Genomic DNA, 12134 nt, shown 5'->3' with positions numbered 1-12134 from the left:
TATCTGTGGTGAGAATTTTTCCCAATGCTGCTGTCCAAACAAAGAACACTGCTTTTGAAGGAGCTTTCATCTGCCATATACTCTTCCATGGGAAAGTGGGCATGCCTGGCTTGATAAAACTTTGTGAAATGATCTAACTGTGAATTTACCTTTATTTGAAGGGCTCCAAAACATCTTATCCATAGTACCCTCGGTCATACGTACGGAGTACAGTGCTGCATAGAATTCTGTGATAACCTCCAACTCCCAGTCTTGGGCTGCCCTAGTGAAATCCACATTCCATCGGGGGAAGCCACCAGATAAAGCCAACGGATCCACTATCGCGGCATCCTTGATTTGTGCTAGCTCAAATATGGCTGAGAAAGTGTCTTTGAGACACCGTTCACCGTACCATTTATATGCCAAAATCTAACGCAACAGCCATCCCCCACTACAACACGAGTATGTCTCCTTAAGGTCTCCCAACCCTTCCTAATGATTTTCCACAAACCCACCATGTGAGCCACGTACCTCATTTGAGCACCAACCACCCCATGCTTCCCAACCTGTGCAACTATGACAGACTTCCACAGGGCCTCCCTTTCTTGTTGGTACCACCACAACAATTTACCTAATAGGGCTTGGTTGAATTTCATCAAGTTTTGAATCCCCAATCCACCCTAGAGAATGGAGTGCACGCCATGGACCAATTAACCATATGGAACTTGAACTCATCCCCCAAATCACTCCACAAGAAACCATGTTGTAGCTTCTCAAGAAGGTTGGCAATCTTTGCTGGGAGCAGGAACAAGGACATAAAATAGGTGGGAAGGTTAGAGAGGGTACTCTTAATCAACGTGAGTCTACCACCTTTTGATAAATACAACCTCTTCCAAGATCCCAACCTGCACTCCACCTTTTCAATCACAACATTCCAAATCTGCTCTGATTTGAAAGAAGCACCCAAGGGTAAGCCAAGATACTGTAAAAGTAGAGAGGATATCTTACATCATAGAAGAGAGGCAAGAACCGCCACTTTGGAAACATTCCCCACCAGTGCCAATTCAAAATTGGCGAGATTTACTTTCAGGCCCGAAACAGCTTCAAAACAAAGAAGTAAAGCGCTCAAAGATTTGATGTGCCCGAGGTGTGCTCCAAAGAATATATGAGTGTCATTAGCAAACAACAAATGAGAAATATTAAGAGAACCATCCCCCACTGAGAAACCATAGAGAAAACCTACTTCCACAAGGCCTTCTATCATCTTACTGAGTGCTTCCATGACAAAAAGGAAGAGTAAAAGAGAGACCAGATCTCCCTGTCTCAAACCAAAATATAACAATATAGACATTTTTAAAGCTGTTTCAGGCTTGAAGGTGAATCTTTCAAAGTTTGAAATGGTTCCTGTGGGTACGACCGTACAGGTCTAATGCTCTGGAATTGGCAGACATTCTGGGCTATAAGGTATCATCACTACCTATGAAATATCTTGGTCTTCCATTGGGGGCTGCTTTCAAGGCAAACTCTATATGGGAAGGTGTGTTAGAAAAGATTGATAAAAGGTTGTTAGGATGGAAAAGAATTTATTTGTCAAAGGGCGGTAGATTAACCCTTATCAAAAGCACTTTATCCAACCTCCCTACATATTTTTTTGTCTTTATTTCCATTACCTGCATGTGTGGCAGCACTTATTGAGAGAACTTTTCGGAGTTTCCTTTGGGGAGGTATTGGTGAGGAAGACAAATTTCATCGTGTTGGGTGGGGTAAAATATGTTCTTTTGTACATTGTGGTGATTTGGGAGATGGTTGAGGACCTTCAATAAAGCACTTTTGGGGAAATGGTTGTGGAGATATCATCGGGAAATATATTCATTCCGGATGAGAGGGTTTCTCCAACTTTTTCAGGTTGGCAATTGGAAATATTCATGGTGTTTACTTTTGGCACAATGTTTGGTGTGGTGCAAAGGCTCTTAAGTATGTGTTTCCATCTCTCTACCAGATTTCTAGTGATAAAGAGGCTGTGGTGGCTGATTTGTTGGTTTGTTCTAATGGTTCTTTCCATTGAAATGTCAATTTTTATATAGCAGCTCATGAATGGGGGAACTTGGAATGTTTGCTGATTTTTTTGATTCCTTGTATGCTACGTCATTCGGTAGTGTGACAGAGGATAGGATGATTTGGATTCTTGGTGTGAGTCATAGGTTCTCAATGCAATTCTATTACAAGGCTCTCTTGGGATTCTCTAATGATCATTGTTTCCCTCAGAATGCTATTTGGAAGTGTAAGGTCCCTCCAAAGATTGCTTTCTTTGTATGGAGTCTATGGACTGCTGCTCTTGGGAGATTGCTCACTAGTGATAATTTGAGGCAACATGGTCTCATCATTATGGATTAATGTTTCTTCTGTAAGGAAAATGGGGGAATCTGTAGATCATCTTTTGTTACATCAAGAGGTGGCTCGGTTCTTGTGGAATGATATCTTTAACCGAACTGGTGTGGCTTGGTTTATGCCTGGAAGAGTTAAGGATATTCTTCGGTGCTGGAAAGAAATTTGGGGAAATGCTCATATTGTTGCTGTGTGGAAAATGATTCCCCTCTACATTATGTGGTGTTTGTGGATGGAGAGAAATAAGAGGTGTTTTGAAGATTGGGAACGTTCCTTGGATGAGCTGAAGAGATTCTTTTATAATACTTTATTTTCTTGGGATTTGGTCATTAGTTGTTATGAGGACAGTTTTCATGATCTGTTTGTATCCCTCAATAGTGCTTAATGGTACTTAGGCATTTTCTGTGTATACTTCCTGTATACTTTGGCTATGCCTATTTTTATCAATATTTTTTTTTTTTAATTTTAATTTTAAAATTTTACTTAAAAAAAAAAAAAAAACTATAGTCACCCTTTCTTGGACAGAAAAACAGTCTAAAAACACCATCACATACATTATAGTTAGGTGTTTTTTATATCATATCAAGTACAATCAAATATGATTGATTCTTGACCACTCTAAAAATTGATAAGTTGACTAATACACCCATAATCATCCCTCAGCAGATATAAGAACACCTGCGCAGATCTGCCAACAAATTAAATTTCAGAAAACACTCAATTGCCATATGTAGTAACAGTTAAGCATGGGAAAAGCATAGTGAAAAACCATTTGATCAGCCAGAATAATTGCAGGTAGAATAATTAAGGGAGTCCCAGCAGGAAAAGAAATAAAGGAAAAAGCAGGATAAGATATGAAGAGATGGGCATTAGCAAAAATGTGAACAGAAGAAATAGTTGTAAATGAAGCAAATGTGAAAAATGCCCCCTCATCATTTGCAGCCAATCTGAGAACCTGAAATGGAAAATAGTAACCACATACCGATAAAATAATACACAAGCAGTAAAAGAGATGCACAAACGACATTTGAGCGATGTTGAGGCCAGTGATATAACATCTGCAAGCATATTGAAATAATGAATTAAGAAAAAGCTATAATGTTGAGTTGGAAATTATTTAATACATAGATAATTTATGAACAACATTCAAGTCCATACCGGAATATCAGTCAAAAGAGCTACAAAAGAACTTGAGGTGAAACAGAGCACAGAGACAACAGCTAAACCTGCAAACTGCCAGGAGAAGAAACTAGATAAATAAAATAAAAAGGCAAATGAGCATATACATATACAATACTGGGTAATTTTATAAGGGAGCCACCATATGAATTATATCCAATACTGGGTATGTCACTGCACAAAATAAGTAACAAAGAAGATAATAAAATAACAATGGATTTGATACCTTCCACTTTTCAGATGAAGCTTGCTCAGATCTTACTTTGCTCATTTTTAAGCATAATACAAGTCCTGAATGGAACTCATAGCACAAAAGTTAACATTAGCAACAATGGAGGAAAAAGAATAAGAAAATAAAAACAAGAAGACATTAAAAAGAGTTTTTTTCTTTATTTTAACAGAACCTTTACCATCAAGATGTATTAGCCATATTGTCACTTATAACTAAGTCTTGAAAAATTAATCCACTAAATTCTTACATACTGCAAACTAGTTCTTTTATGTACACTGAAGTGGAAAATCATGGTTTATTTTATCTTGTCATAATCCAGTCAATTTATAAATTGCCATAATGATCTGAATTTATAGCGACAGATATCCTTTGGGATGATCTTTAGAGAAAGGAAAAAAATTACTATTTTGAATTACCACTAATCCATCCACAATATATCATTTCAACCATTTGAATTGACCAAACTCCTCTGCTGAAAATATTCTCTCATAAAAAGCAATATCTTTCATGATTGATGACTGCATCATACCCAGGAAAAGTGGAAAACTAACGTTATCAAAGTATTCTATAAGCATTATGCGGTCGCACTTATATTTTCATTACTAAGATCCTATTAGAAAACCAAAGAGCATAACCCAAGTAGATGGGACTTATACAAGATAAATGAAGGGGAAAAGCGAAGATATAAAATTACCTACTAAAAGAATTACGAAATATAAAAAGTATCCCATCATCGATCTGATGCCATTCTACTAACAGGATGGGAGCACTAAGGCATTACATCAAAGAAAGCAACAGGCAATATGTCAGATAAAGATATTGCAAGAGAAGCTGACAAATGAAATGTAATTGCTCACCATAATATGCCAATGCCCCTCCTAATATAAGTATTGCAATGGCGAAGAAGTCTACATACACCTGCATGATGAGCAGAATCATTGCACCACAGCTTCACTAATTGTTACTTATAAGCAAAAGTCAGAATGCTTCGATACCAATTTGGAACACTCATTATATGCTTTTTACTATAACAAAAGAATTACATCAATATTTTTAAGCAATTAATAACACTGACGACATATGATTAAGATATAATATGGAACAACTATGGCTGCACAACCATTTCTTTGAAGCACCAAAAACTAGTCAAGGGGAATCTATTGTTTTATTACCAGACAATCGTGCCTAAATTTTTAATCAATAAGCAAGTTTTATTGATAGAAATAGGCATAGCCCAAGAACACAAGACAAAAGTGACTTACTATAGTTGAGAACATGTCTTTAATATAAAAAGTTACCTGAGGTATTTTAACAGACAAGTTATTCAATATTCTAATAGCTATATCTTCAAAAAGTTAGTTATCCCTTAATAAACAATGTGTGAGATTAGCCTTCTACTGTGCCCTACTTCAATATCTCCTCTTCACAAATTCTGATCGTTCTAAAGCAATCAACAAAAGACTGTAACCCCAACTAATTTACTGCATATATACACAGGATAATTTTTTTGTGTTCCTCCCATTGTTCAACAACTTTCTCTCTCTCTCTCTGTTCTCTCTCTCTCTGTGTTCTATGACTTTCGTCTTCCCATTCCCGGCGTTTCTCGCCAAGGATAATCCTTTAATCTCTCTTCTTATTTGTTTTTATCTTTTCATTTGGATTCCTTTTCGTTTTTGCATTTTGGATCAATTCTTCTTTTAGTTTTAGTTTTTGCTCTTTTCTTTTAAGTTTTTGGCATAAGGGGTTGATGGAGTGTAGTGTTTGGATTGAAGCTAAGTTGTTCGTGGTCAGAAGAAGCGGGGGAATGGTTTTTGCATAGTTGAGAAATGTAGAAAGTTCACAAAGGCTCTACACATCAGTAGAGATGGGGTGGTTTGGTTGGCCAAGGCAGTTGAGGATTGCTTGAAGTTCTCGAGTAATAGGGCTCTTTATCAGACTAGAAGGGAGGGAAACAGAGTTTTCCTGTTCCAACTCAGTCAAAACATGTATGGTATGTATGTGAAACTGGCTGAGCTTAGCACGGGCAAAGGAAAGGGTATCATTGTTATTCCTAAAGGATGAAATGGTAGTGGTTGAGAAGGTTTTGTGAGGGAAGTGAGAGAACTTGTCGACTCAAGTTCTTCTGTTTCTGTCTCTGAAAACAGAGATGTCTTCTTCAATGGCACTGATAATAAGGCTTTCAAAGGAAAAGAGTTGAGAAAGGTTAACCCTCACAGAGGGGCTTCCTCTTCCCACAAAGCCCCTTAGCTGACAGCTTTGATGGCACCAGTGAATGATAGTCCTGGTTCTAGCAAAGCATCTGGAAAAGTTCATACCAGGCCTTGCAAGGCAGTGAGACTGCAAGTTATAAGCAGGAAAGACTGATGGATTTGATCAATAGGAAGCTTCCTGTTGATGGGGTCGATGGTTGGCATTCTCAGAAGTTGCAGAAACTAGGTGAAGTCAAAGGGTCACTATGGCACGTTCAGGCATAGCTCCAGGGGTGGAAGGAGAGGCTAGACTCATTGATGAAGATAGCTGATGATGGACTGGGCCAAATTTCAGGATTTATTTCTAAAGACAATAATGAAGCATCAGTCGAGCAGAAGGGGGGATGGGTTAGGCCTAAGGTTCTAATAACAATAAAGGAGATGGGCCTGACAGAGGCCCACTAAAGAGGCCTGTTCTTCGAAAAGATCAAAACAGAGGTGGGCTTCAGAGTGAAACAAGCCCGAGAAGGGTGAACTTCCAGCCCACTTCTACGGCAGCTCCAACAACTGGTCCGTCTTCACAAAGAGAGTTGATGGCGATGGGCAAAGCTTCTAGGGGGACTCCGGCAATGAGTTTCGATACGGTTAATTTGGCGAAAGGGCTATCTCAAATAGCGTCTACATCTAAGAAACAGGCCATTCATATGGCGGCACCTACGAAGGCTCTTTCTATGCAGAAGAGGTCAATGGTCGAAGGCAATCCTCCCGGTAGCAATATGACAGTAGATTTGTCACAGGCGACTCCTCAAACTGACTCCCATCCTGTAGTATTGTGATTCTGCTAGGTCCAAACACAACATGGCGATTGAGGAAGAGCTTGTAACTCAAAAGGATATGACAGAAACTGGAGATTCTTCAGGGAGCACTATGGGATCGAATTCTTATTCGATTGACAAGAATAAGGGTGTGGAAGAAGATGTTTGCTGCGAGGGTTTGATGGGAGTCGAGAAGTCTGTTTCTGAGGTTCCTTTTACTCAATTCAATTTCTCTGATTTACAGTTGGTGATTCTTGGAGGTGAAGGCCCTATTTCTGATGAATTAGAAGGGCTGATTGTTTCAGATGAAGATGAAGATCTTGATACTGTTCCTCTGTGTTCTATTAATCCTAGCTTAGATTGGCCTAATAAATCTTTTGACTGGGTGTTGAGGAAGGTGGAAGAAATCAGGAATTGTGTGGGGATTTCTTGTGAGGGCTTTGAGGAACAGTTTAGAGCTCTACTTATCGCCATTGAGGCTGATCAACCTGCACTGGCCAAATCAGCTTCCAAACAAGAGAGGGAGTTGAAAAGGTTGGAGTGTACCATCAACTATAACACCAGGGAAGGGAATGCCTTTAGTAATAAAGGCAAGGAGAGGGCTGCCAATGGCTCCAAATGAAGCCCAAAATCTTTTCTTGGAATGTCCGGGGGCTTAATGAATATAGGAAATGCCTCCGGGTGAAAATATGGTTCCTCAGTGGAAGGCAGAAATTATTTGTTTTAAAGAAACTAAATTGAAGAAAGTTAATCATTCAGTGGTTAATAGCCAATGGAGCAATTGTTGGGTGGGTTGGGTCGAGTTAGTCTCTAATGGAGCCTCGAGAGGTATCATTGTTATGTAGGATAGGAGGGCTATGGAATTAGTAGACCACTATGTGGTAAATTATTTAGTGGCATGTCATTTTAAGAATGTGGATGATGGAATCGAATGGGCATTTGCTGGAATATAGGGGCCTAACTTGGACTCTAAAAGGAGTATTTTGTGGGATGAAATGGCGGGAACTTTGCAATTGGTGGGATCTCCCTTGGTGCTTTGCTGCGGATTTCAATGTTACTCAGTTCCCTTGTGAGCGTGGAGGGGATTCTCAGATTACTAAAGCTATGCTATGACCGAATTTTCAGATCTTATTTCCGAGCTACAGTTGATTGATTTACCCAAGGCAGGAGGAGAATTCACATGGTCAAATGGGAGAGCATGGTCCCGGTTGGATAGATTATTGACTTCAACTTCTTGGGAAGCCTTATTTCCGGATGTGAGGCAGAATAGGTTGTAGAAAATTGTTTCTGATCACTATCCTGTCTTATTGGATTGTGGGGGCATTGTAAGTGGGAGAAGATATTTTAAATTTGAAAATATGTGGTTGAAGGATGAGGGCCTTGTTGAAAGGGTTAGGAGGCGGTGGGCCTCTTATAATTTTTCTATTATTCCAAGTTTTGTTCTGGTGGGGAAACTCAAAGCGCTAAAACAAGACTTGGAAGTGCTGGAATGTGGAGTCTTTTGGTAATGTAGTAAATAAAAGAAAACAGCTTATGGAGCAGCTGCAAAATCTGGAAGATAAGGAAATTGCGGGAGGTCTTTCTTATGAAGGAGAAGAAAAAAGAGGTGAATGCAGAAATTGATAAGCTCTCTCTTAAGGAGGAAATTTCGTGGAGGCAAAAATCCCAGATCCTTTAGTTGAAGGAAGGCGATAATTGTACGAAATTCTACCATAAAATGGCAAACTCTCATCGTAGACACAATGCTATTGAAGCTCTTCAAGATGGTGAGAATATTCTTTCTGATATTGGGGAGATTGAAGATCGCATTGTGAGTTATTATGAGAAGCTTTTTAGGGAAGAAAAATCATGGAGAACAAAGCTAGATGGACTGGTGTTTGAGCCAAAGTTTTGAATACCGTTCTGATAGTTGTTTTAGTTAAGGCACTGGAATGAAATATTTTAGTACTGGTACTGATACCATTTCGGATACCGTTTTAGGATTAATTATATGTTATATATAAATAATTATATGTATATATAAACTACCAAATAATAGAATAAATACATATATATATGTAAGTATGTATCATGTATATATGTATATATATAGAAGAATTGAAAATTTATAAAATGAATATAAGTTTAAAAAATCACAAATTTGAGTTGAGAGACAGAAACAAAGAAAAAAAATAAAAGAATAGAGAAATTATTAAAAATAATGATATTAAAAATAAAATAAAAAATGAGAGAGAATGAGGGGACATATTTAAAGTTACAAAAAAATTAATATTATATAAATACATTTTATATTTTAGAACTAATTAAATATTATCTGAATTTAAAATTTACAAAAATGTCATCCAAGTACAAGAAAATTAGAAAAATAGTCAGAAACAGAATAGGGTCCGGAATGCCAATTCCTGCCGAAATGGCTGGAATTTGACCGGAGTGGCCGAAACAAACCGGAATAGCCAGAAATTTGAAGTGAAATGGAGTAATGAGGTTTAGTGTACCGGATACTACACCAGAACGGAAAATTCTGGCCGAAACGGAACGGAATTTAAAACTATGGTATGAGCCCATTGATAAATTGAGTGCAGATTGGCTGGAGAGAACTTTCGAGGAAAAATAAGTTCTTGATGTGGTAAGAGGCATGACTAAGGACAAGGCTCCTGGCCTGGATGATTTCTCCATGGCTTTTTCCCAAGCTTGTTGGGACATCGTGAAGGACAACATTATGAAAGCTTTTGGTGAATTCACACGTTCCTGAAATTTGAGAAAAGTATCAATACTACTTTCATTGCTTTCATTCCGAAAAAGGCAGGTCCAACGGAGATGAGGGATTTTCGCCCCATTAGCTTGGTAAATAGTGTATAAAATCATTACCAAGGTGTTAGCCAATAGTATTAGTGTGGTTATGGACAAGATTATATCAAAGTCTCATAATGCATTTGTGAGGAGAAGACAAATTCTTGATTCGGTTCTAATTGCAAATGAATGCTTGGATAGCAGATTAAGAATGGGTGAATTTGGAGTTTTAATTAAATTGGACATGGAAAAGACTTTTAATCATGACGATTGGGAATTTCTTCTTTCCATTCTCGGGAGGTTTGGTTTTTGCGAGAAGTGGTGTTCATGGATTAAACATTGTATTTTGACGGCTAGATTTTCGATATTACTAGGGGTGAAAGTTTGAACCAAAAAACTGGAGAACCGGCCCGAACTAGACTGGTTGCCCTGGGTTTGAACCGGTCCGACCTGGGACCGGTTCCTACATTTTAAAAACCGGCTAAATCCGGTCCAGTTTCGGTTCTTGGCTTTCCGGCACCGGACCAGTTTATTAGATATATATATAAATTAATTTTTAATATTATATAAAATATTTTATATATGTACATGAAATTTTTATATATGATATATAATTATATATTATAATTTATAACACAAAATTTGAATTTTAAATATATATAATTTTTATATATAATTACATTAGCACTTGATTAAACTGATCCGAATCAAGTAATAGGTAAAACTGGAAGTATCGCTTTATGAGGGTAACCGATCGGAGATTGGTTCTTGAAATTCAAAACCGATGTATACTGGTTCGGTCCCAAAATTTTTGCAAAACTGGACCGAACCGGACCAGTTACAATGGCAATCCAGTTGGCTTTTTTAACAGATCTCGGGGTTTGAGACAAGGAAACCCCTTATCTCCTTTTCTTTTTGTGTTAGTGATGGATGCACTAAGTCGTATGCTTGAAGCGGCTGTTGAAGGAAGATTTCTGTCGGGTTTTGTTGTGGGTAATGAGAGTTGGGATAGTATTTCAGTATCACATTTGCTTTCTGCAGATGATACTTTGATTCTATGTGATAACAATCGGGATCACCTTCATGTTTGAGAGCCCACTGTTATGTTTCAAAGCTGTTTCTGGATTAAGAATTAATCTGTCAAAGTCTGAAATTGTTCCAGTGGGGACGGTCAGAAATATTCCGGATCTGGCCAATATTTTGGGTTGTAAGGTAGCTTCGTTACCTATGAGATACCTTGGACTACCATTGGGTACTCCTCACAAATCAGTCTATATTTGGGATGGGGTGATTGAGAAGACTAGGAGGAGGTTAGCTGGCTGGAAAAACTATATTTGTCTAAAGGTGGAAGAGTTACCCTGATTAAGAGCACGTTGACTCACCTTCCCACTTATTTCCTCTGTCTCTTTCCTTCACCAGTTGGGGTTGCTAAAAGAATTGAGAGGATTTATAGGAATTTCCTGTGGGATGGTAATGGGAAGGAAAGAAAGTTTCATTTGGTGAGTTGGAATAAGGTTTGTTTTCCAATTTCCTGTGGCGGGTTGGGTGTGCGAAACTCAAGATTTTTCATTAAGACTCTCCTTGGGAAATGGCTTTGGAGGTACCTTAATGAGAGTTATGCATTTTGGAGAAATATTGTGTATGTTAAACATGGGAATATGTGGGGGACTTGGTGTACAAATGAAGTAAAAGGGATGTTTGGGGTGAGTTTGTGGAAGTCTATTTGGTTGGGATATGTGTTTGGGGGGGGACTTTGTCAAGAATACTAAATTCAAGGTGGGGGATGGGGCAAATATCTATTTATGGCATGACACTTGGTGTCCGGATTCACCTCTTAAGGTTGATTTCCCTAATCTCTTCAAGATTGCTAGAGATAAAGGGGCTGCTATGGCTGATTCCTATCATTTTTCTAACAATATGATTTGCTGGAATGTGGAATTTACTAGAGATGTGCAGGATTGGGAAGTATGTGAAGTTTCAGAATTATCAGGAAGATTATATGAGATGAAACTTGATCAAAACAGGAAGGACAGTTTGTTGTGGGCGCATACAGTTAATTCCAGATTTTCACTGAGTTCTTTTTACAAGGCTAAGTTGGCTAACCAGTCATGGGGTCAAAGATTATCTGTGGAAAAGTATTTGGAAAGCCAAGGTGCCTAGTAAGGTGGCTTTCTTCTGCTGGTTGGTGTCTCTTGGGAAAATACTAACCATTGACAACTTGAGGAAGAGAGGTTTACAGGTGGCTGAATGGTGTTTTATGTGTAAGAAGGATAGTGAATCTATTGATCATATTTTTCTTCATTGTGAGGTGGTGACATCATTGTGGAATGAGATTTTTGTAAAGCTTAGCATTTTCTGGGTGATGCCTACGCATGTGGTGGATTTCTTTGCATGCTGGCCAGGTATTGTGGGAAGAAGTAATAACATTGCTGTGATGAAGATGATCCCCATGTGCTTACTTTGGTGTTTATGGTTAGAAAGGTTTGATAATTGTGAACGTTCTATAGGGGAACTTAGGGAGTTCATACTTAGTACTTTAAACTTTTGGGTGAAGAATCTTGTAAG

General features: G+C 38.3%; 1 protein-coding gene across 2 annotated transcripts in view; it reads right to left on the bottom strand.

Moving 5' to 3' along the window:
- LOC122279680 (tobamovirus multiplication protein 1-like) overlaps window positions 1-12134 on the bottom strand; it is a 34069-nt gene that overhangs the window by 8607 nt on the left and 13328 nt on the right. For both annotated transcript variants that reach the window (XM_043090454.1, XM_043090455.1), the window contains exons 8-11: window positions 4633-4693; window positions 3770-3834; window positions 3523-3597; window positions 3347-3422 (exon numbers count right to left, since the gene is read on the bottom strand). In XM_043090454.1, the coding sequence (XP_042946388.1) occupies window positions 3347-3422; window positions 3523-3597; window positions 3770-3834; window positions 4633-4693 (277 nt within the window). The remainder of the gene's footprint in view (window positions 1-3346; window positions 3423-3522; window positions 3598-3769; window positions 3835-4632; window positions 4694-12134) is intronic.

This window comes from Carya illinoinensis, chromosome 10, assembly GCF_018687715.1.
Source record: "Carya illinoinensis cultivar Pawnee chromosome 10, C.illinoinensisPawnee_v1, whole genome shotgun sequence".
Classification (NCBI taxonomy): domain Eukaryota; kingdom Viridiplantae; phylum Streptophyta; class Magnoliopsida; order Fagales; family Juglandaceae; genus Carya; species Carya illinoinensis.
This window is presented reverse-complemented; position numbering and strand designations above follow the sequence as displayed.